The sequence below is a fragment of the Danio rerio genome, chromosome 8 (genome assembly GCF_052040795.2).
Source record: "Danio rerio strain M-AB ecotype USA chromosome 8, GRCz13ab, whole genome shotgun sequence".
Taxonomy (NCBI): domain Eukaryota; kingdom Metazoa; phylum Chordata; class Actinopteri; order Cypriniformes; family Danionidae; genus Danio; species Danio rerio.
The window spans coordinates 57,632,501-57,658,761 of record NC_141028.1 but is presented as its reverse complement, the minus strand read 5'-3'; the positions used below and the strand labels follow the sequence as shown (position 1 = coordinate 57,658,761).

At 37.4% G+C, this 26,261-nt stretch overlaps 2 protein-coding genes and 1 long non-coding RNA gene across 3 annotated transcripts in view; 1 reads left to right on the top strand and 2 right to left on the bottom strand.

The window, feature by feature from the left end:
- rhobtb2a (Rho related BTB domain containing 2a) overlaps positions 1-448 on the bottom strand; it is a 294,371-nt gene extending 293,923 nt beyond the window's left edge. Inside the window, exon 1 of the mRNA XM_087265430.1 lies at positions 236-448. The gene's annotated coding sequence lies outside the window, so the exon portion shown is untranslated. The remainder of the gene's footprint in view (positions 1-235) is intronic.
- LOC147842882 (uncharacterized) overlaps positions 1-26,261 on the top strand; it is a 797,275-nt gene that overhangs the window by 161,750 nt on the left and 609,264 nt on the right. The gene's annotated exons all lie outside the window — the stretch shown is intronic.
- The window catches only part of slc25a37 (solute carrier family 25 member 37), a 38,625-nt gene continuing 13,125 nt past the window's right edge, over positions 762-26,261 (bottom strand). The window contains 3 exon segments of the mRNA NM_001039971.4: positions 762-11,941; positions 14,032-14,088; positions 17,270-17,498. Of these exon segments, the coding sequence (NP_001035060.2) occupies positions 11,403-11,941; positions 14,032-14,088; positions 17,270-17,498 (825 nt within the window). The 3' untranslated portion in view covers positions 762-11,402.

The following is a 26,261-nucleotide window of genomic DNA, read 5'->3' as shown; positions in this document are numbered from 1 at the left end:
AAGAACACACACTTAAATACAGGAGATATCATATAAAATATTAAGTCAGCACAACAAGTAAGCTATAAACATTTAAAAAGGTTTTCCTGAATAGCAAATCAAGAAAAAAATTTAAATCTGTTAAAAGTTACAAGCCAACTAATAAAATAACAGGTCAAATAATGTTTAGAAAAGAGACATTGAGTGAATACAAAACAAAACAACAACAACAACACGTGGGACTAGTCATACCTACCTATTTTACATCGAACGCTGAAGTAATTGAAGATTATTGATGCTTTAGACACATAACAGACGGTGAGTGTGTTATAAATGTGTTTGTTGAATCCAGTTTGACTCTCGCTGATTCTCACAGTAGTCACAAATCCATCTGCAGAGACTCGGTGAAGGAAAGAAGCGTTTGAAGTAAATTCGCAGTTATTTACTGTGGAGAACAGCGCCCTCTGCCGACTTGCATTACACATTACAGCAAGAAATAATGAGAAGGGTTACAGCTGCGGCCGGAAGTTTGGATTCTCAATTGGATTCTGACAAGGCCACTCCATTATCTTTTGATCAGCTATTTGAAGGATGGATGGATGGATGGATGGATGGATGGATGGATTTATAGATGGATGGATGGATAGATAGATGGATTTATGGATGGATGGATAGATGGATGGATGGATAGATGGATAGATAGATAGATAGATAGATAGATAGATAGATAGATAGATAGATAGATAATAAACAAACATAATAAATAAACAAAAACACTGAGGGTCATTTGATCATTTTATTTCAGCTCCAGTGTTTTAAACTGTAGCAGCATTTACACCAATCAGTTAAAAGAGTCATTAACAAAGCAGTTACAAAAAAATAAGAATAATTTGCATACACTAGATGGCACTATCATTATTAATATCCTCCCACTTCTTCATCATTGTGCGCACAAAGTGGCCAAAATACATGAATTCACTCATGATGCATATTGAGAAGAGCAATTCTCAGGGAGCAAGTATGAGGATAGAAACCTCCATTCTTCAGTTGTCTCGAGGCATTTTGTGTAGTGATGATCAACAATGAAATGCAAGATCAACATACACAGACTGAGTGTTGTTAATAACGGACCCAAAGATCTCACAATGACAAAAATGAACTTTGATTTTAAGCGGATTTAAAAATGGTTAGCTTTTATTATTATTAAAAATGCTGGAGCCGAATGATGATGGAAACTCACCCGATTCATCAAACTCATCAGCTTTTTTGGGGTCTTATGATTAAAATCATCTTCAAATGCCATCAAGCAAATACACATGGTAAAACCCAAATTATAGCAGTGTGTCATGGAATCATGTGTCCACTGCAGAATAAACACAACAACAAACAAAAGCTCATCGTTACTTTTTAATCTCACGATTTTGGCTTTTTTTGTCTTGCATGCGTTTAATTCTCATTTCAGATTTCAAAGTACAACTTTTTTTCCTCAGAAATACAAGAAAATAGTCACAATTTGTAAATTTTTCCTCACAATTAAGAGCGAATGAGTTTTTCAGATCTGCTAGATATGAACTTGCAAAAGTTGTGGGGGATATACGAAAATTGACATTTTCACCAGATTTACGACTATTTCTCACATTTTATAGTCTTTCGAGCAATTCTGTTCATTAAAATTCTATCTTCCCCGTCAGAATTCTGAATTGATCTCATGGTTATGAATTTATAAGCTCCTAAAATTCCTCCTAAAAAAACAATTATAACATAATTGTTAAAAAAAATAAAAACATTAGCCCTCAAACATTACAAAAAAGATCGTTGTCAACATTTTTAAACATAATAGTTTATAATGACGAATTTCTTTTGTCTTTGTCATGGTGACAGTACAAAATATTTGACTAGTATATTAAACAATGCAATTCGTAACTTTATTATTAAGTGGCTAATTCGTACGAATTCATATGATCTCATTCATTGGGCTGGGTGATAAAAAAACGGTACCAAACACCATCATCATCAATGATGAAAAAAAAAGTTCAAAATGACGTTTCGATATTAAGCGCTATAGCTTTATTAAAATGTTGCCATCGAGCGCGCGACTTGGAAGGAATGGCAACAAGCTTAGGGTGCGACTTGCAAATAGAGAGTGATGTGCACCTAGTGTGCAAGTAGTGCGCACATGAAATTAGGGGTGGATGTCGACCAATTTGGACAATTTCGTACAATGTCTAAAGTGAAACATTGCGATGAACGATGGCATCGTCATTGCGGCGGTGAACTAATTATTTATGAATAACTCATTAATTCATAACGAATTAATTATTCGTAGCCCACTGTTTCAACTACCTGACCCGCATGGTCTTTGTTTTACCCATAATCGAATCCTAAATAAATAAAGATAAGCTACACACAAATGACCACCTGTCAATCACTTTTCCGCAGGACTCTGGCATGAATGGGCAGAGTGATCTGTGTCGTGATAATGGCTATGACAAACTAGGTTGGTAAAAAGAGGTGCAACCCAAAGGAACCAACCAACAGTATCTAAGCTTTTCACTAAAATTACTGATACAAGCATGAAAGCGAAAGATTGAAGCAGTGTACTGATGCTGTGACATGTTACCAAATAGATTCAAAAGGCCGAAGACTCGTTAGATAGAGAAAAGATTACATAAATATCACAATTAACAACTATAGTGAGATGTGATCCAACGGTACATCCTTGATAAACTGTTCGATGCGTACTGGTCTCCGAGGTTTTGTGCTCAAAGCACCCGCTGACTGCAGGAGCTCAGACGCGCATATACACTACAGCACATGACAGAGTGCTTGTGTGGTCACGTGATGATTTTCAGCAGTATAGAGGTTCAGAAGTGCTAGATGAAACGCCAGTGAGGACGTGGATCATTTTAGTTCTAAAATGCCATTTTAAAACTAAAGCAGGTCGCACACCAGAAGCGCTGCTCGGCGCCGTGACACGGCGCACACATGACAGTTTAAAGTATCACACACCAGACGCGCACATTCGAATGATATTTAACATAAAACTAATCAGATGGCGCTCTGTGGCACGGCTGAAAAATGAACTGCGTCCTGAGCTGTGGCCGGGCGCCGCCGACAGCCCCCGACTTGCGGCGCCGGTGTGTGTATCCTGATAGAAACCTATGTTTAGAATTCCAAAATGCATGGCGCTTCTGGTGTGCAACCTGCTTAAGACGTATTGTCGGCGCCAATAGCCTTGTGGTTAGTGCATCGACATATGGCACAGAGTTTGCTCACGGCGACCTGAGTTCGATTCCTGGCTCAAGGTCCTTTGCAGACCTTTCCCCTATCGCTGCTCCCCATACCATCCTGTCTCTAAATCTCCACTGTCCTATCACAATAAAAGTGAAAGCCCCTAAAAAAATAATAATAATAAAATAAAAAAAAGGCACAGGATTGCGATGCCAGCTCAACTTCGTGATGTCTATTGACCCAACCCTACATGACGCAATTGCATTTTCAGGCGCAGCTAGTTATAAAACACCTGAATTTATCAAGTTTACGAGTCTCTTTAACATTTGACTAATAAAACTATTTGCATTAGTAATGTTGGCAAATTAAAATAGTGGTTTAAAAAAAAACTAATATTCATAAATGGATCGTTAAAAAATATGTAATAATTATCGATACTGAACGATATAAAACATGATATCGTGATCATTTTTGTTTTTGCTGTATCGCCCAGCCCAACTCATTCATACAATTTAGTTTGATTTGCTCATCCCCCAATAACAGTTTCGTTTATGGGCGGGGTTGAGAGCCACACCTCCTTTTAAAAATCGTACATTTTCATACGACTGAACCAGTACGAATTAGCCACCAAACTGACAAAATGTAAAATAGTTATGTTTCTTGGTGAGATGGAGGCTGGTATATTTGCAAGATGACAATTAATTACTTAGGCAAGTCATTGCCAAATATATATATATTTTCCCCCACAGTTCTGACCATTTTTTAAAATATTAACCAATTCTAAATGTTTGCTTCATGAGTTGTACGTTTATTTCTCATATTTAAGTTTATAAAATCTGTATATATAAAGCTCGTAGAATTGTTTTTCTCAATTACAACATCGAAATTGCAAGACAAAGTAGATAGAAAGTCAGAATTAAAACATCACTGTTCCCCAATATGACACATTCAAATAAAATGCCACGTCCAAGTTATTTTTAGATAAAGCTATGACTGAATGGTCATGGTATTAAAAAAAAAGAGTCCATATCTTTGGTTACTAGATGATATTAGGGGAAAAAAAAACAAGTTAAAAACAGTGGTCTGGAAACACACAAGCAATTAAAGCACTAAACCAATAAAGCAACAATCAGAAGGCAAACAAAAATCTCCCTGGACCCACCATTAAGGAATGTCCAACCCTTCAGAGCTGAAATAAACAGAAGGCCGAGGACGAGAGTCCAAAAGGACGGGTAGTGAAAGAGGACACAGGAAAAAAGGCACCAACCAAACCAGTCAGCTCACACTCCATCTTACATACTTGTTTTGGTGGTTTATGACTCTACAGTTGCATAATGTATGTAATATTGTAATGCTGCACAGCAAATGCAGAAGTAAATTACGTACAAGTCAATGTAAGTGTGCAAATTATTGCGACAGGAAGCAAATGATGTGAAATCATGATGTGTTTGCAAAGGAAATCGTCTCAATTTCTAATAATTAAACTAGAGCAAAAAATGAATGAGAGGAAAAACACCAGCATGAAAAACAGAGCCTGCGTCACTATCTCTAGTTTACCCAGGGAATGTTTTGCCATTCACAGAAATTGATTTCAATTGAATTTGAGAGTCAGGCATTCTGTGTCATTCACACCACATGCCGATAATTCAGCTCTATTCATTGGCTTCCATGTAAATTATATGTTCTAATATGTCATTTACATGTGTGATACTTGATTCTGAGTCCCATCAGGGTTCATATGTGAACCCATCATAAATCTTCCTTAGCCTAACCCCAACACTCACAGGAAATCTGTGGCAAATTCAGAATGTGAAAAGACCCCATAAGTATGATTTTTAAGCACTTCGAATTATGAGGCCACAGGGCATGTCCCCATAAACCACCTCAACTAGTAACAACCAAGTCAAACCCATGGCACTATATGAATTTGAGTCCTCATAACCTACTAAAACCTGTACACACACACACACACATCTATCCTTGCAAACGTATATATTGATGAACACTGGCTGACGAAGGCTGATCGAACACTGGCGCTGTGATCTCTAAGGGCTCGTTCGCACAGAAAGCATTGTTGTGTCTAAAAAATATAAGACGCAGCACTTGGGAATGGCTTAAAAGCACAACATAGAGCTTAAAAGTATCCAGAAAGTCTGTAATCAGAAGTTCATAACACTTCTGATTGGTCCACAGCTTTGGAATAGACGTTTAAGAGTGTAAGTGGAGTGTAAAATTGAAGTACTTTTGACTGGCCACGGCTTCTAAAAAAAAAAAAAAAAAACAGCGCTCATGTATCGTTCAGGCACGTCTGTCAAGCGCAAGTTTACATTGAATCAACTGGAAAAGTAGCGCATTGGAATGGAAAAACGCATTCTGTGTGAACGGCCCCTATAAGGCCGCGGGATGATTTTGTTGTGTGCGTTATTTCTGCTTGTCTAAATGAATAGTAGGGATGTAACGATTCCCTGAACGATTTGGATTTGACAATTAAATATTTTCATACTTAAGAAAATTAAACTACAATGAAGATGTACGATAAATGACGAGTATAACAAATTCTACAAGGCATCCTCTCTGAAAAACTAAAATGTAAAGATTAAATTGAAATTTTGAAATCAAATAAGTTATGCAAATAAAATAAATCTCTTCATATAAAGTAAGCTTTTAAACTGTGCGCTCTTTTATAAAATGGAAGGCAACGACTTAAATACTCATTTTTTAAAAGCATGATGAAGCAGACATAGCAGTTTTCTTTGTAGTCGAATCTAAATTAGACTACATAATTTCAATATCTGAAGCAAAAGCAGAATGGTCTGAGCTTAATTTTGTGAAAAAAAAAGCAGATGAGCTGAATGAGATGCAGATTCACTTCTGATCAAGTCACTTTCGTTAACACAAGATGGCGCTGTACCTACTTTTTAATAAATTACTCGAAAACACAGCATTAAGGCTGATTTATACTTCTGCGTCGAGTGATCGGCATGACCCATAGCAATTGCCTTGCATATAGTACATTTATACTTCTACGTGCTGTTTGTGTTGCTCTGCAATAACACTTCTGAAACGCTAGCTGGCAATAGGCTTTTACGTTCCTCTGTGTCGCGTTTCTTCACGGATGTTTAGTTTTAATGTAGAAGCAACTCAAACTCGCTCATTCAGAGGCAGGAACCGGCTGACGTACAACGACTTTAATTATAAACACGAAACAAAGTTTTAATTTGGAGCTCCTTCATGGGACTCGAGACTTGTAAACACTTGCTCCATCGGGCTCTCGAAGTAAGGTCTGTGGACTGCAAGACAGGGCGTAACTTATAGTATGTTAGCGGCGTAATTGGTAAGTTATAAGTTAAGCAGACCCACGTCCCAATTATGTTGTCGCCAAAAGGCGCTGTACCTTAACATCTACACCTACTCACGACCTAAACCAAACCATCACAGATATTAACATCTTTACCTTTCACAACCCTAAACCCAACCATCATCATAGTTATTAACGCACCTTCCCCAAACTTAAACCCAACCGTCATAGTTATAATGTCCACACCTACCCCAACCATCACTGTTGTTACCGTCTACACCTTCCCCAACCTTAAATCCAACCATCACAGTTATTAACGTACAGCCGTGAGTTGCGGAGGCTTTCATACTTGACGCAGTCGCCATTGTACTGTTATTTGCAACCACAGGGGGGGGACACAGAGTAGGCTAACAGTCATGACAAAACAAAAAAAGTCGTCAGCGGGTGGAGTTGCTCAATGTATGAACATAATAATATATCAAATGAATTGGTTGTGGATTAATTTTGGGGAAAACGCATGACAACATTTGGCGAAAATGTTCTCTGGTAAGTATTTCCGCCATCTAGCCAACAACATCTCATAACATCTCACATGGTTTAATGGGATCTTGATAACTGCACGTTTCAAATCTCGCCCCTTTATCGTTGCTTTATGTTAAGCCCCACTCTTGCAGTCCACACAGAGTTACACTTGGGTTCGAGGCTCTCAGCATCGCCCACACTCGTCATAGCTACCAACAGACCAATCACAGAGCTTGCGCTACGCATGAATGCATAGTGTGGTTAAATTTTTTGAGAGGTGCGTGTCAACGTCGGCCATGGCGAGGGACTATGCGACCACACGAAAGCTGCACCAGACCATACGCATGCACTTAACGTAGAAGTATTAATCAGCCTTTATGTGGCAACTTTGTTGACGAACTATATGGTATTGATGTTTTTTTTTACAGACAATGAAAACAAATTTGCTCAGGGGGGCATAATATTGACCTTAATTTTTTTTTATATTAAAAACTTTATTTTAGCCAAAAAAATAAAAAATAAATAAGGCTTTCCCTAGAGCAAAAAATACAGAAATTACTGTGAAAAATTTGTTTGGGGGAAAAAAACTTCAACTGTATAAAATATTGATCGCGCAATAAGATTAAATGCGCAATACGATTTTCGCCGGAAGTAGCTTTGCTTCTCGCCTGCTGTTTTTCGAATACCATGAATTCGGACATACTACTCAGCTCACATACTGTTTTTTGCATACCATATAATAATGAAGCAGGCAAGTCACCGAGTCGGCTCCCCTTAAACATTCATTCATACTCCTACTCGAACTGTATCGTGATTCGTTTGGCATCTCAACCGATTTGAATCGTGACATACTTGAATCGATTTTTTTTTCGCAGTTCCTCGTTACATCCCTACTAACAGGACATCCTGCATACGTTTAATCTCAAACGAGAGCTACAAGTCAAATAAAACATATCAAATTCCAAACAGAGTTGATCAAAACGAACAACTCTTACAATACTATATACATTTTAAGGTCTATTGTGCGTGATTACATTGCAAATCCCTCACGGACCTGCAGAGAGGCTGATATTTGACATTTAATATGAACGAAAAAGATGGTCAAACTTACAAAATGACATATCAGGACTCACTATGAGAATTCAAGAAGAACAAACTATTAAAAATGCACTAGTTTGTACTGAACGTCACGGAAAATCTTTCAAAGATGTAGCTATAGTCTAAGATGAGACTATTTTTGAAATTCTCCCATCATTTTGCATTTCACAAGTTTATGTGAAACTAATGAGTAGCTGTGGATCAAATCATAATTGATGTTTCCTTTATTATATTTGATGTAGGGCTGAATAATATAACGTTTGAGCATCGATATCGCAATGCGTGTATCTGCCATAGTCATATCGCAGGATTAGATTTATTAGAAATTTAATGACAATAAGATTAATGATAATAATATACATCTGCATTTTTATTTATACAACGATCATGTTATTTTACATTCGATTGTTTAATTTCTGTACATAAATACTGTTAGACTCCATAGAAAACACTTTAATTATTTATGCAATCATTTTTGCTAGTAATTTATTATAATTTATGCAGATGCACCACATGGGGGAGTGGAGCGCATGAAACTGATTCCTGTGACGCTCCAGGGACAGACGAGTCTTCGCTAAAGCCAGCTTCCAGGCTCCGCCGCTGAGACTGCAGCTCTGCACAAGACGTTTGGCCAGCGGAGAAATTAAATTGGTCATGCCAAACTGAGACTGGTTTATTTCAAGGTTATTTTTTCTTCACTTTCGCCAATCGGTGAAGTTTTTTTCCCCTCTCCGCTGTCGCCACTAGCTTGCATGGTTTGGGATTGGTAAATCACACTGAACTGAGCTAAACTGAACTGAACTTAATCACTAAAAAAACGGAACTACACTGTTTCAATTTACTATGACCATTTGTGTGAAGCTGCTTTGACACGATCTACATTGTCAAAGCGCTATGCAAATAAAGGTGAATTGAACATAAAAAAACGACTTGGATCATACCAGTCGACCTAAATTAAAATTAATTTGATGCATTATTTTTTAATCTGAATCTGAATGAAAGCCTAAATTAATTGTGTTTATTAAATAAAGCTTTATAGATTATTGTTTATAGATTCAGAGTTGTATAGATTATTTTTATGACGAACATTTTGGTTGCTTAAACTTTCAACGGATGAAGAAAAATGATGAGAGAATACTAGAACTATCTACATCTGTATTTTCAAAGATGAACGTACGTTGAGAACAGCAAGAGTAAAGAACGATGACAGAAACGTCATATTTGGGCGAACTATCCATTTAAATAAAAGATAAGGAATTTACAGGAATTGGCCCTAATATGTCTAAGCTGCATGTGTTTGTCAGTTGTTGAAGCTCAAACATACATCTTTTCAATGTCTCCCGGAGCCTTTCTGTTCATAACAACTGACAAATCTACTCTGAGTAAAAATCTATTTCTGGAGAACAAGACGAGCTCTATTCTGAAAGAGAGAGGAGTCCGTTGTGTATTCACAAACAGCTCAGACACAGAAAAATCCTCACATTGCCAGAGGAGCACGTTAGTCAAACCTCATGTTTCGTTCATTGGGAATGAAAGATTTCTTACTGGGTTTGGAGTGCAGCTTTAGCTCACTCTTGACTGGTCATCATCCTACAAGAACGAAAAACTCCAAAAGCCGTGGAACTCGCTGCATAGATGACATCTTAAAAAGCCAGCATACAAAAACACATTCAACTTTCAACTACTACCGCTAAAGCTATTAGGAGCAGTGTTTCTCAGCCACGTTCATGGAGGACCACTAGATCTGCACATCTTCCATGTCCCTTTAACCAAAAACAACATATTCAGATCATTAGCTCATTAGCAGAGACTGAAAGAGCTGTAATGCGTGTGACAGACAAAGGAGACATCCTTCAGTTTTGTCAATCGGTGAAGTCTGTTCCTCGCCATTGTCAGCACTTGCTTGCGCATTGATGGATTTGCACTTCAATGTTTGGACTTTCAGTGAAATTTAATCCACACTGAACTGAACTAAAAACTCTGAAAACTGGACTGACACAGTTAACACTTCTGAAACGCTAGCTGGCAATAGGTTATGTTCCTCTGCGTCAAATTTCTTCGCAGATGTTTCGTTTTCATGCGGAAGTAGCTCAAACTCGCTCATTCAGAGGCGGGAACCGGCTGACGTGCAACGACTTTAATCATAAACAAAACAAAAGTTTTAATTTGAAGCTAATAATCACAGAACTTCTATGTTAAGCTGCTTTGACACAACCTACATTGTAAAAGCCCTATAGAAATAAAGATGAATTGAATGGAACCCAAAACACGCAGTGCTGGTGATTGTGGTTGAGAAACACTGATCTAGATTGCATTAGTGCTTTAGTGTGATGAATTCGGTTTAAATTAGTATCCAATTTTTGTCTCTTTGGAAATAAAATATTAATAGATCATTTTAAAGCATAGGTCTCAAATTCAATTCCTGGAGGGCCGCAGCTCAGCACAGTTTTGCTCCAACCCTAATCACAGCTGGTCCAAATAATCAAGACTATTGAAGACTACTAAGCAGGTGCAGGTTGGAGGTGGTTGGAGCTAAACTGTGCAGAGCTGCGGCACTCCAGGAATTGAGTTTGAGACCAGTGTCTTAAAGTGTAAAATAATATTTTTGCAAAAATGCAAATTGTGCGTAAACTAGCCTTTGGACTTTTGTCCGAGTATTTCGCAGTTAACGGAATCCGAATAAAATGCTTGTCCATCAAGTTGTACTGTAGAATAAATCAGACTAAATATACGCTGCTTTCCCTGACTTTGAAATTCACAAACTAAAACCCCTCGTTACAAAACACATTCGAAATTATTAGCAGAAATTTGCGTCCGATTTTAAATAGTTAATAATAGCCGGGCAGCTTTTCCATAATAACAGCAATCATAAAAAAAACAAACTCTCATTATTGTGCAACAATTCAAAAATATCTTACAAAATGATTCCAATAAAAATAATTCAAGCGATAAAAGTAAAACTGGAAATGAAACGTCCAGAAAACCCAACAATTAAAATAAAAACGTCCTACCTCACGGGTCAGTTTAATCGTCGAGAAGATGGTGGGTTTGCATATATAAATATAAACGCGCGCTCGATCATAAATACGTATGAGAATACAAACAAGACATCATTCTGTTACGAAGAGTTCTGTAGTGTGCATCCGTCCGTACATTCCTGTAACAACATGAAACTCATTTAATAAATTAATACAAACAGCCACCGGAGTGTCGACGACTGCATGAGAAATCAATCTATGTTCCTCATGGAGATGAAATTGGAATGGATAGAGCCTCATGTAGGGCTGGTTTTGTGGGAAACTTCCTGAACGTGCGACTCGTGTTGAGTCAGAAAGTACTTGAAGAACTCATAGACGGACCAGGCGATGGCTGTAGACGGCATCTGATAGATGACTCTGGCCTGGATGCCTTTGAAAAACGCGGGTACGCCTCCTAGTCGGTAAACCGTCCTGAGTGCGTTCACCATGCCTGAGAGATGGCCGCTAACATGTGCGGAGCTCAGAGCCACGTTTTCCTGCGTGTTCAGCAGCGTTTTGCAGACGTCCAGCGGAGTGGTGACTGCAGCAGACACGGCTCCTGCTGCAGCTCCGGATATGATGTGCGTTTCGGGCCGGTACTGGCGATGGGGGTTGAAGTGTTCCTGCATGAATTCATAGGTGATGAAATGAACGGCCTGGAAGGGGATGTTCATGGTGAGCTGAGTGCTGTAGCTGCGGTAGAAAGCAGCCAGTCCTTCTTTACGGCTGACCATCAGCACGCAGTCGTACAGGCTGCGGTATGGAGAGTTGTACATCTGCATCCGCTGCTTCACCACTGCAAGAGACACAAAAAAAAATGACCGGATGTAACCATAGTACCTTAAAGGGCACCTATTAGGGGTGTAACAGATCATGGTTGATCTGTGATTCGTACAAATCACACCCACAGATTAATACATTGTTTTGACTTGTAGATTAATCCTAATATTTGTAACGATCGCAGAGAGATCACCTCTAGCATTTAGGCTTTCCTGTAAAATATAATGATGGCGGAAGTACTTGAGGTGGGTTATTTGGGACGTGGTGGGTTTCTTAGGTTATTAGAGGTGTTTTCTGTCACTACTTGTTTAGTCTGCATTAATGATTTCAGTGTAGGCTGCACGATCAAAGTATGCGACGGGATCATCCGCATGTCTAGCAGGTATTTAAGGTTTCTATACCATGCAGTTGACCAGCCAAACATTAAAGTGCAATTTGCAGCGATCGCCGGTGTTCCCGATGTAATCGGAGCGACTGCACGCACATTCCTATAGAGACGCCATCTGAAGACGAATTTGCATACGTGGATCAGAAACATTTCCATTCAATAAATGTGCAAATAATGTGACGCTCAAATGGGATTGGGCAGCTGAAATGCCGGTGGCACTGCCTTGATAAGAGCTGAGGGGTGCTGCTATACCGCCCTAACAAAGTGTTCCTCTAATACAGTGGTCCCCAACCACCGGGCCGCGAACCAGTACCCGTCCGTGGAACAATTGGTACCGGGCCACATAAGAAATCATAAATTATTTCTGTAGAGAATATTCCCCCCGCGACTTAGTTTTTTCCACTCACCCCCGCCATCTCACGTGAAATGGACTATGCCAAAATCCACCATGGAGCGGGAAGAACGTAGTGGTTGTTGATAGATTAAAGTTATAAAACAGGTATTATAGAGTCCAAATCAGCAGAGCATTTAAGGATTGTGCATATATGTGTGCGTGCATCACTAAGTACCCGAAATCATTGCAATATGAATCTATATGGAGTTTCACATAATCATACTCATTAGGGCTGTAACATGCCAATGCATACATTTAATTCGGCTATACGGTTGTATTATTGTTAATATGTTCATCAGTTGAAATTTTTGGCACGGTTGTTATGTATTTGATGCATATAAAACTTGGTTGAAACATAATCAGACCGCGATAGTGCAACTAGCGCATGCGCACTGAGTTGTTCACGATTAACCTGGATGCACGAGCGCAGCAGCTAAAAAGTAAAAAAGTAAAAAGTAAAAGTAAGCAGTAAAGTGTCGCCCTCAAAGGGTGTTAGTTCAGCATCCCCTGTTCCCCCACCTTTTTGGTCCACACTTTGACGGTGCGCCGCTGTTCTCCTCTTAACCTGCACCATTACATCTGCACCATTTCTTTTTTAATTCGTTCACAGTGCGATGTTTAGACCCGCCTGCGCTAACCGCGTCAGCTAAACTCTCCCACTCTATTTTTTTTTTCTTTTGTTATTAACTCCGGAGGACAAACTTGCAAATAACACAGTTTTTCTCTGGTCTACCTCCGATAGGAGCACCTCCAATTCACATTCTGTTTAAAGTTTCTCTTCTTGCTTGCTTTTGCCATTGCGTTTTCGTTTGGTTTTGTCAAAGTAGAGTCATTACCATATTTATACGGGGGAGGAGGCAGGGAGCGTTTTTTTTTTGTCGTGCACGTGCGCTCAGTTTCACGTTAATTCAGATGTACAAAGAGAATATGCTTCATATGTTTCATACATCTGACTATTTTTAGTGCGTACGCACATTTACAGCCTTGTCTGTACGCAATGTTTTAGTATGAATTCAACGCAAGTCTTTGTACATGCGGGCCCTAATGTTGGCCATAACTTGTTTTCCTGCAGGTCGTGTGGCCACAAACAGATATCAGAGGACCACAAATGAACACAGAGTAAATATTAACATGAAAATAAGTTAAATTTAATATGCTAAATAGTTTGTGAATCCCTGGTTAAAATCTATTACTGGTGAAATCCAGACTTTTTTTAGCACACTGCAGTTTGCAAGTTATCTTGAATTTAATTTTTCTTTTCCTGAAAGCAGTATCAAAAGTGTAAGGTTCAGTATTGACAGTATTGAGAGTAGATGACAAATACCTTCAGCTGGGTTCATGACTGCATCATGGAGGACAGTAGCGACACTCCCTGCCACACCTGCAGCGAAACAGGAGAGGAAAATACTTAACATATCAAATCGCAACATGTGAAAGGGAAAAGAAACTAATATGCTTTGTTTACAATGTCGCTCCACTTTTCATTCAGTTTCACCAAAATGGAAGCCCACTGAAGACAAAATGAACCCTGAAACAGTCACATTTGAAACACTCAATAACTCAAGTGTTGGTTTCTCTTGAATCAGTAGCTCTTGAATATAATCAAATAAATAAAAATTTAATAAAAACATTAACAGAAAAAGTGAAAGGTATATAATTATCGTTAGTTCCGACATTCATTTTTCCACGCCTAAATTCATTCCTGCCACGGCTACATTACAGCTTCTCGTTCAAAATCTTCAGTTGTAGCTGTTTTATTTTTTTTTTAATAGCGGTTTTAATCGTATCGAAACATATTAAAATGTAAGTGATTTATAACAGCGCGACCATTTCTGCAATCGTAGTAGTGCTGTGTGTTATTTGTTTAACCCTAAGGTTACATGCTGTGCGATGCGTGATGCCAGCAAACACGGCATAGCTTTCAGTTATGATGAACAAAGTTTCCATAATTTCATAAATCCGGCCCGAACTAATCGCGTGGAATGAGCACGCCGTTATTAATATTAGGAGGAAAATAAATATATTTTGACGCAGTTGGTAGCACTCTCGCCTCACAGCAAGAAGGTCGCTGGTTCGAGCCTCGGCTGGGTCAGTTGGCATTTCTGTGTGGAGTTTGCATGTTCTCCCTGCATTCGCGTGGATTTCCTCCGGGTGCTCTGGTTTCCCCCACAGGTCCAAAGACCTGTGGTACAGGTGAAGTGGGTAAGCTAAAATTGTCCGTAGTGTATGAATGAGAATGTATGGGTGTTTCCCAGTGATGGGTTGCAGCTGAAAGAGTATCCGCTGTGTAAAAAAAAAAAACATATGCTGGATAAGTTGGCGGTTCATTCCGCTGTGGTGACCCCAGATTATTGAAGTGACTAAGCCGAAAAGAAAATGAATGAATGAATGACTAAATATATTTATGCTTTTCTGGAGTCAAACACTTTGTACAACGCTTGAACAAATTTTAAGACCTCGTAAAAACGCGATTAAGACTTTTATTACCTTTTAAGGGCCTTAATTTCTCATCATTGATTTATCAACTTTTAATACTTTTAAGACCTTGCAGACACCCTGTCGTTACATAAACGTACTTAATCTCACTTCAGCAAAGTTTATTTGAGAGCACACAAGAAAATCTGCACTTCAGCAGCCTAGATTTGAGGGCGAGCAAGAAGTTTTATGCGAGAACAGAGGAAATTGGCGCGCAGGCAAAGAGATTTGCATACTCGTATTACATAAATGCGATCTCAAAATACTGCACTCTCAGCATTGTCATTGTTATAACGCCATAGGTAGTTGGAAGATCTGTGTAAAAGGCCTGCCACCACAGCTGGAAAAAATCCTAGAAGTAACACTATAATGCTTTATTACCTGATTTTACTAAATTCTTATTACATCAAATGAGAATGGTCCCAAAGGTTGTATTTTAGCAAGCAAGCTACAAAAAAAGTGAGTTTTGACTGGAAATTGTGCACGTATGTATATAAAACAAGATAATACATATAAAGTATACTTTTTCCAATTACTAAATCCAAACATAAAATGTTACCAAAAAAAAAAAAAGAGAAATCTTTATTAAAATACTCAATAACAAATTAGGAAGTCTTCGCATAACTTTAAGCAATGATAATGCCAAAATAAAAGCACTTTAATAAATACTAACAGGATATGCGGTTAAAGTCTGATTTTTTTTCTATTTTAAATATTTTCCGAATGATGTGCAACAGAGCAAAGAATTTTTAACAGTATTTCCAATAATATTTTTTCTTCTATAGAAAGTCTTAATTATTTTATATCAGCTGGAATAAAAGCAGTTTTACATTTTTTTTTAAACTACGTATTTTAAGGTCAATATTATTAGGTCAATATTATTACTATAGCACTATAGCAGTGGTTCCCAAAGTGGGGTTGCGGGTCAATAACAAGGGGTCGCTTGGTGATGTCAAAACTTAGTATCAATTTTAGGCCCCATTTACACGAACACGTTTTCGTTTTAAAACTGTTTTAGAACGAAAACGATCCAAATCCACACTGACGTTTCTGACAAGCTCACCATCTACACTACACCACTGAAAATGCATGTCATGTGACCTCACACATGCTGTCATGTGCTGAAACCTGCTTCAGCGTATTCTCGAGTCTGAGCACACCTGCCCAGCTGAGAGCAGCTGAACGTCATCCAGGCCATCCCGAATCTGCCGCTGGATCTCACCTCTCTGTAGTTGCTAAATGCGATCTATAACTCATCTTAAATAGACTTATATCTGAGTCAGCCTTTTGAATCTATTAACGTGTTTTGGCTGAGAGCAAAGATAAGTTTATACCTATTATTTCATGCAACCACATACACGAATTCTGCATGTTTTTCCAGTATTTCCTATATTGTATAAACTTTATTGTACTTTATATTTTTATAATGATTATGGATTATTAAAATTATAGCTTACTGATTCTTATATTTTATAAGGCTATTTCGGGTATTTCAGCATGCACTTTCTATGATAACCTTTATTGTGTGCATATAGACTGACATTAAGCACAAACTGCTAAAACCACACAGTGAGCCTAATGTTTCATATTTTTCAATGAAAATGAAAGGAGGCAGTTATTAGACTCACTGGCAATGTTATTTTGGGGGTCACAGGCTGAAAAGTTTGGCAACCCATGATCTATAGAACAAACCACTGCTAAACAATGATTTACCCAATTACCCTAAACTTACCTAATTAACCTAGTTAGGCCTTTAAATGTCACTTTAAGCTAAATACTAGTATTTTAAGAAGTATCTAGTCAAATATTGTACTGTCCTCAGAGCAAAGACAAAGGAAATCAGTTATTGGAAATGAGTTAATAAAACTATTATGTTTAAAAAAACTTAGAGTTAAAGAGAAATTGGGGAAAAAAATATACAGAAGGGCTAATAATTCGGACTTCAACTGTATATGATGGATTTTCAATGAATGTTTCTTTTACCTTATTAGTAATTATTATCTATTCAGAATCAGCAAAACGTTCAATATCCAAAAACAGAAGCACTCCAATATATTCTAACATCTGTAATTGACTCAAAATCTTACCGTTAGCTATGTGGCTGTTGCCTCCATTTTGAATGACGTCACTAAGGCTACGCTTGATTCGCTCGTAGCAGGCGAAATAGAGAGCGTGTGCTGGACCGGCCCCCAAAACAGTGATATTGAGGCCCCTCAAGGGTCGAAGGAGACCCTCCGTCCGCACGATCCGCTTCAGCGCACCGTACACACTGCGGTACTGAGCCTTCGGGTCCGGCTGTAAACTCTGCATTCGTGTCTGTGGACAGAAAGAACAGGATTAAAGCAAAAATATTTCAACTCAATACTTATATATAGCACTTTCTTTTAAAGGGGAGCGTCTTTGTGTACCAAGACCAGCAAAAAATAAGAAGTTGCCATTTTTTATACTCACATTCTGGCGTAACAGTCAAGGAACTTTGCTGCAGTACCATGGCTGCAGCAGGAGCATTGATATTAAACAATGACTATTTTCAGGTGCTGTAATATCATTGCATCTTCTAGACGGGGGCTAATCAATTGCCGGTTAGAAGTTGTTTGTTCAGTCCTTCCAAATAGTGTGACCAAGACATCATAATTAAATTTGGTTTAGTCGAAAAACGGCCGCTATAGTTATGAAGTGACGTGCGTCTGTTCATTACAGCATGAGCTGCAGAGGCAGCGCAGAGCGTGATTCACCATAAGCGAGTGGTGCGGACAGCAGAAAACATTTGGATATGTTTTGTAGAAAATAGCTACAATGCACTGTGATCATTAATAGGGATGCAACGATTAGCTGATTTCACTATTAACTGCGCTTTAATTCGTAACAGTTAATTAATCGTAAAGGCTTCTCTAAGCCGCATTTCTGTTGCACACAAACGTTATGACAAGTTGTGCAACTAGTTTAAAGTTCCAAGTATGTACATCGAGGCTACTATGCACGCACACCGGGTTAAATAGCAGCAGCCGTTCCCATATCACGTTTTTTTCCGCTTGCAAGTTTGTTATTTCTAATGTAAGAATGACAATATGCGCGCACAAGCAAAGCAACGCATTAGTCTCTTTCCGGGCGCACGCAGTAGAAAATTACGAATTAGTAGAAAAAAACGACTTATTGTTAAAATGATTATGTACGCATGAATCCAGAGGATAACAACTGTTAATCTAAATAGCTACCTCCCTAATATAAAGCTTGTTGTTCTAAATTACATGAGACGTGATAACCAAGAAAGCATGATTATTCTTCAGACTATATCGTACAACTAAAATCTATAATGTAGCATCACTAATTGTTATGCTGTTTAAAACATAACATATGAATGTGTCTGAATGTAGAAGAAGCCTACTTCAGCAATGCACTGCTTTTGTTGTGCGAAATGCAATATTTTGAATGTTTGTAAACAAAAACAAAAGTCAATTAGACAATGCAGCTGTTTTAAAATACAATATATTAACATTTTAATGTAGAAAAAGCCAACGTGGGTGTCTTTATGAGCACAAATACAGCATACGGGCATTATATGTAGTTGTGTCATCACTGATATAGCAAGTCATATATCTCCGGCCCTTCGTTTGGGATGCTTTTCATGAACCGGCCCTCATGCCAAACTAATTGAATAGCCCTGTACCAGAGTCATGCTACAGCAGTAAAGATCCTTGATTATTATGCCAAAATGAGAATATGGTTCCTTGCCATACCCATATCTGAATCAGCTATGGTTGTGTAATATGACAATATAGATTGTATGGACAAAATAAAACGTCTATAGTTTTATATTACACTCCTGTGTTTACGTCATGGTGATGCAAAATACATTGTTTAACACACACATTGTTTTAATACATGGCTGATCTGCAATCCTGCAGAGGAAAGTCTATTGTATTGCAGCACATGGTGTACAGATATCCATTAACAATAATGTTTATTAAAATAAATCTATTAACAAAGACTACATCAAATCAGTTCTCGTTTTTACACAGAATGTAGTCTGAAATTGTGTGGGAAAACAGGCAATGTGTGTCCAAAAAATGTCTGATGTTGTATCAAATTCAACAAAACTAAAAAATTTCAAATCCCACTAAAAATAAGTCTTTTCTGACAAACAAAACACATGGTTAAATTGTTAACAAAAACTGGAAGGAAATACCCACGATTTGTAGGGAGAGATAGAGGCAGGCCGTCTTTCGGCTCACCCGGCATTACAGCTTAGTTATAAAAACATGCTTTGTTGAATGTGAATGATTTGGCAGGAATTATCATAACACACACAGACGGCAGGGCACAGGCTTTATTCTGATAGTCAGCTAAACAGCGGTGTGATTCACACACTGCATCTAACTCTGGCATAAAAAAACATCAGCGCTGTTTAAGTATGCTCTCAACAGCACTTAAATGTTAGCGGGAAATGTACATTTGAAAAATTACTGATTGATAATAGAAGTGTATCGTTTGAGCATCGATACTGCAATGTGTGTATCTGCAATAGTCACATCGCATGAGTAGCTTATTTACAAAAACTTTTAAGGTAAAGTTATATATATATATATATATATATATATATATATATATATATATATATATATATATATATATATATATATATATATATATATATATGAGCAATTCCAGCGTTATGGATGTGACATTTGCAGTAAAAACTCAAAACATAATTTCACACAGAAAGTATATGTTGACATTGTATCAATTCAAAACTTCTGTTTATATTTTCCAAAATAGCTCACCACAGAGTTATGGTAGCAGAAAAATATCAATATGTAAACATGTTTTATATTTTAAATTAAGAAAATAAACATACGTTATGGATGTGACATAAAAAGTTTGCGAATTTACAATGGACAACAGATTATTTAGAAATTCTGACTGTTAAACTGCACAACCCAAAAGAAACAATGCTCATCAAACAGGAATGAATCGTCTCACTATAGAATTATAATGAATGATTTTATTTTATTTGACATTTTTGCATTTATGAAGAAAAAGTGTCGTTATGGATGTGACACATTTCCGTTATGGATGTGACAGCTGTGAAATAGCCACTTGTGTGATTTTGGCAAATTAAATATAATAGTTTGAAATACTGACAGATACATTTACAAGTATTTTTACAGTACTGTAAAATACTTGCTAACACAAAAAAATATAGATAAAACTAAATTATTTTTTATGGCAAGGTTGACATTTGCATGGAATTGCCCATATATATATATATATATATATATATATATATATATATATATATTTATTTATTAATGCTGTCAAAATTAGTGTGTTAACGCATGCGATTAATTTGAAATAATTAACGCATAAAAAAAATTAACGCAATTAATGCAGTTGCAGTTTTTTTTTATTTTACTGTTGTGGCCGTGGTGTGTTCAACATGCAAAGAAATATGGATAAGACCAGGGAAGCACTTTTTTAATTAAAGTTTCAGTAAAAAATACTTAATGTCGCATTACCAGGCTCTCCAGCATAGTTTCATCTAATTTCGTATGTTTCATTTTTAACTTTCGACATTTGTTTTAATGGAATTTGAAATGTCGCATGTCCAACGGAAAGAAAAACCTCCGCTTTTCGTGACTCGGTGGTCCTTATGAACCAGGTTTTTCCAATAAGCCTGTGATGGTTATATTTACCCATGATCGTCCTAAATCAACCAATATATGATATTCTAAAATACAGACATTTTTCAAAGCTGTACAGCTCTAGAAGTGCGATGATGAAGTAAAATAAGCATAAGCTTTTAAATGACCCAAAACATTTTTACTTTTTTTTTCCCCATTATTCATTATTTTCCTCCATTAGCCCTTCAAATTCCAGCCAAACACTGGATAAACCAGAGTAAGCTGTTAGGGCTTACTTTGAACAAGATATCATTACAGCTAATCAAAAGGGTTCTTTAAAAGAGACCTACACAAACACCCGGATCTATTTTAATTGGCCCAAAACGATCATTATAAAATCTGTCATCAAACAGCAACTGGAGCATGCTGGCATAACAGATCTCACTGAAAACATTCATCAGATGTGGAAGAAAAACGCTGATCTTTTTCAGACTAATTTGAAGGCCCACAACATGGACAGCAATGTCTTTAAAATCAGAAGTATTTCAAGAATGCATTTCTGAGCATTCTGAAGGGTTTTAGTAAATCAAAGAACAACTAAATACACCACAGTAAGCCAATATGGTTTCCACAAATGAACTGAACAAAGCCCAATGGGTTTACTTCTTCTGAGACAAAACCAACTTCTTACATTGGGAGGAGAAAAAAAACCCTTCAGAGTGGACTTTGGAAGTTACGATTTTGACTTAGTAATTCATAATTTTGAGTTATGAATTTATCATTTCAACTTTGCTAAGTCATAATATAGACTTTATGGTATTTTTTTTATTATTTTTACCAAGTGGAAATGGGCTTCCATATCTATTCATGTATGCTTCACAAACTTTTCATATTTTTTTTAATATGCTTTTTTTAAAGGATTTCAGTGTATTAAGTTGTAATTTTTAACATATTACCAATAAAAAAAACTTTTTTTTTTTTAACCATATGACTAATTGGGTTTTCTGTATATTGTCTTCACTTATTGTAACTACTAGGGCTGCACGATATTGAAAAAAAAAAAGTAACATTGCGATTTGCATTTGATTTTATTCTGCAATATACACTCACCGGCCACTTTATTAGGTACACCTGTCCAGCTGCTTATTCACACAAATTTCTAATCAGCCAATCACATGGCAGCAACTCAATGCATTTAGGCGTTTAGATATGGTCAAGACGATCTGCTGCAGTTCAAACTGAGCATCAGAATGGGAAAAGGTGATTTAAGTTTGAACGTGGCATGGTTGTTGGTGCCAGACGGGCTGGTCTGAGTAATTCAGGAACTGCTAATCTACGGGGATTTTCATGCACAACCATCACTAGGGTTTACAAAGAATGGTTTGAAAAAGAGAAAATATCCAGTGAGCGGCAGTTCTGTGGGTGTAAATGCCTTGTTGATGCAAGAGGTCAGAGGAGAATGGCCAGACTGGTTCCAGCTGATAGAAAGGCAATAGTAACTCAATAAGCACACGTTACAACCGATGTCTGCAGAAGAGCATCTCTGAATGCAAAACAACTCCAACCTTGAGGCGGATAGACTACAGTAGCAGAAGACTACAAAGGGTGCCACTCCTGTCAGCTAAGAACAGGAAACTGAGGCTACAATTCACACAGATTCACCAAAATTGGACAACAGAAGATTGGAGAAACGTTGCCTGGTTTGATGATTCTCGATTTCTGCTGCTACATTCGGATGGTAGGATCAGAATTTGCCATTAACAAAAAAAGCATGGATCCATGCTGCCTTAGATCTACGGTTCAGGCTGGTGGTGGTGATATAATGGTGTGGGGGATATTTTCTTGGCACACTTTGAGCCCATCATTACCAACTGAGCACCGTGTCAATGCCACAGCCTACCCAAGTATTGTTGCTGACCATGTCCATCCCTTTATAACCACAGTGTACCCATCTTTTGATGGCTACTTCCAGCAGGATAACGCATCATGTCATAAAGTGGAATCATCTCAGACTGGTTTCTTGAACATAGCAATGAGTTCATTGTGCTCAAATGGCCTCCACAGTCACCAGATCTCAATCCAATAGAGCAGCTTTGGGATGTGGTTGAATAGGAGATTCAAATCATGCAACTGTGATGCTATAATGTCAATATGCACCAAAACCTGAGGAATATTTTCAGTACCTTGCAGAATCTATGCATAGAAGAATTAAGGCAATTCTGAAAGCAAAAAAGGGGTCCAACTCGGTACTAGTAAGGTGTACCTAATAATGTGGCCGGTGAGTGTATATTGCAATATAAATAGAAAATACCTTCTGCCACTTTTCCAAATGATCAACTAGAAGTCAAGATATTATTTGTTGCTCTTACAACTGGGATCTACGACAAGACTTTTGTCAGGTAGTGTATAGTGCATCTGTTGCATCAGAGGTGACATTCCTGACAGGAGCGCTTGTCTGTATTGTACGCATGTGTTTATAATGGTCTGTTAATCTTCAACGTCCCGCCCTAAACGCAAGAGACACCGTTGTACCTTCACGCCCTCCTGCAAGTGTGAGATTACAAGCTCTGGCCGTCCCACCCATGTGGAGAGACTCAAACCGGCCCTCTGTCACACAGCGATTGATTGTTATGATCAATAGTCACTTAAAAGTCTTTAGTCTACATCATGTTTAGGTCAATCACTAAACGTTCGGTTATAATAATTTAGGGGAAAACCTTTTAGAAAAATCTGATCAAGAAGATTTGGCTGATCTGAGAGAGAATGGCAATGCTTGTATACCTTAAAATATTCCAGCATCCAATATGGAAAAATACTGATATATTATTATTGCACTGCAATCAAATACATTTCCCCAGCAATAAGAATTATAAAGTACAAACTACAGTGTGGGCCATTTATATGGATACACCTTCATAAAATGGGAATGGTTGGTGAGATTAACGTCCTGTTTGTGGCACATTAGTATATGTGAGGGGGCAAACTTTTCAAGATGGGTGGTGACCATGGTGGTCATTTTGAAGTCGGCCATGTTGGATCCAACTTTAGTTTTTTCAATAAGAAGAGGATCATGACACATCAAACTTATTGGGAATTTCACAAGAAAAACAATGGTGTGCTTGGTTTCAACATAACTTTAATCTTTCATGAGTTATTCCTGCCCACTTATAAAATGTGTTCAATGTGCTGCCCATTGTGATGGATTGTCAATGCAATCCTCTTCTCCCACTCTTCACACACTGATAGCAACACTGCAGGAGAAATGCCAGCACAGGCTTCTAGTATCCGTAGTGCACATCTTGTATCTTCACACCATAGACAAATTTTCTTCAGATGACCCCAAAGATAAAAGTCTAAGGGGGTCCGCTTGGGAGCCATTCAACTGGCCCACGACAACCAATCCACTTTTCAGGAAACTGTTCATCTAGGAATGCTCGGACCTGACACCCATAATGTGGTGGTGCACCATCTTGCTGGAAAAACTCAGGGAACGTGCCGGCTTCAGTGCATTAAGAGCGAAACACATCATCTGTAGCAATTAATCCAGTGGCCTTGAGGTTTCCATTGATGAAGAATGGCCCCGCTGTCTTTGTTGTCAATGGTGTGTGAAGATACAAGATGTGATGCACCTGAAACTACGGATACTGGAAGCCTGTGCTGGCATTTCTCCTGCGGTTTATTCTAGCCAAAATAAAACAAATACGACTTTTTCCAGAGGAAAAAATATTATCGGACATACTTTGAACATTTCCTTGCTCTGTTAAACATCATTTGGGAAATACATAAAAAATTAAATAAAAATCAAAGGGGGCCGAATAATTCTGACTTCAACTGTATATTTCATATTGCAGCCTCTTGCGGTTAGCTAATTGCAACGTTTCAAATTGATTTCAATTAATCACACAGCCCTAATGAGTTATAAATCTTCATAACTCCTAAACTGTCTAAATTGCGCACACGTATTGGGATCTTGTAGGAGACAATGTGGAACCTCAATGGCTAACCATTTTCATATTTTTTCTTACCCAGAAATACAGCCCTTCTGGTATGAAGTAGCGACTGAAATAATAAAGACAACTGGAGAAGAATTGGACTACTCATTTATTACATTATACCCCGAAACTGTTCCAACTATTGACAAATACTTAATTCAAATACTTTTGGTAAGTAGCAGAAAAGCCATCACTCGAAAATGCTTTCAGGTTGATCCTCCAGCAAGCACTCAATGGATAGGAATTGTAAAGGAAATAAACTGTATGGAAAGACTGACTTTTAACTTAAGAATTGATTCAAAAACAGTGAAACAAGTATTGGCAAAAACCGAGTATGTCATAAAAAACGTGATAATGTGCTGTAAATGTATGGTAACTTGATTTTGTAACTCCTATGACAACTGCTTTGTTCTTTGTTTTTTGCTTGTTTTTTTTCTTCCTCTTTAGTCTTTTTTTCTTAATAAAATTTAAAAAGAAAAAAAATAAAAAATTAAATAACGTGAGAAATAATATCTAGAGCAGTGTTTCTCAACTGGTGGGTCGCGACCCGAAAATGGGTGGCAGGAACATTTTCAATGGGTCGCGGAGTGTGTGGTCAAAAAAACAACAAAAGTTACATTTTTTACTTATTTTGCTTATACCGGACTTTTATTTTGAAATGCGTGCGCGACAACCCTACCATTTGACATGTGAAAATTAATTTAATTATTGCAACAAATATGTCGAAGCGCAAGTACGAGCCTGAATATGTAAAGTATGGATATATATAAAAAAGTCTTAAAGCCTCGGTGTCATAAGTAGTGAGGTGCTCTCAAAAGAGAGAATGAAATCTTCTAAATAAAATAACATTTAGAAACCAGAAAACAAGTTTTATTAACAGTTTATTATTAACAGTATTTGTCGTTTTTACTTTTTAATATTTCTATAATTTGATCCATTTTGTTAAATGACAGCAATAAAATAGTGTTCATTTGTAAGTCTTGGTGAATTTCTTATGATGTATCTGTCACTACTTATGTTAACAAATAAATACAAATACAGTATACTTCCTAAAATGGTCACACTTTACAATAAGGTTCATTAGTTAATGTTAATTATTGCATTTACTAACATGAACAAACAATAAACAACACATTTACTACTGTATTTGTTCATGTTAGTTAACGTTAGTTAATGAAAATACAGTAGTTCATTGTTAGTTCATGTTAACTCATGGTGCATTAACTAATGTAAGCAAGCATGGACTTGGATGTTAATAATGCATTAGTAAATGTTCAATTTTGATTAATAAATGCTGTACATGTGCTGTTCATGATTAGTTCATGTAAGTAAATGCATGAAGTGTGACCCCTAAAACTGTATTATAGTTCCTAAAGATTTGGGTTGCAGCTTGATGACCATGTAAAAATGTGGGTCCCATGGCCAAACCTGTTGAGAACCCCTGATCTAGAGGAAGAAGTCTGTTA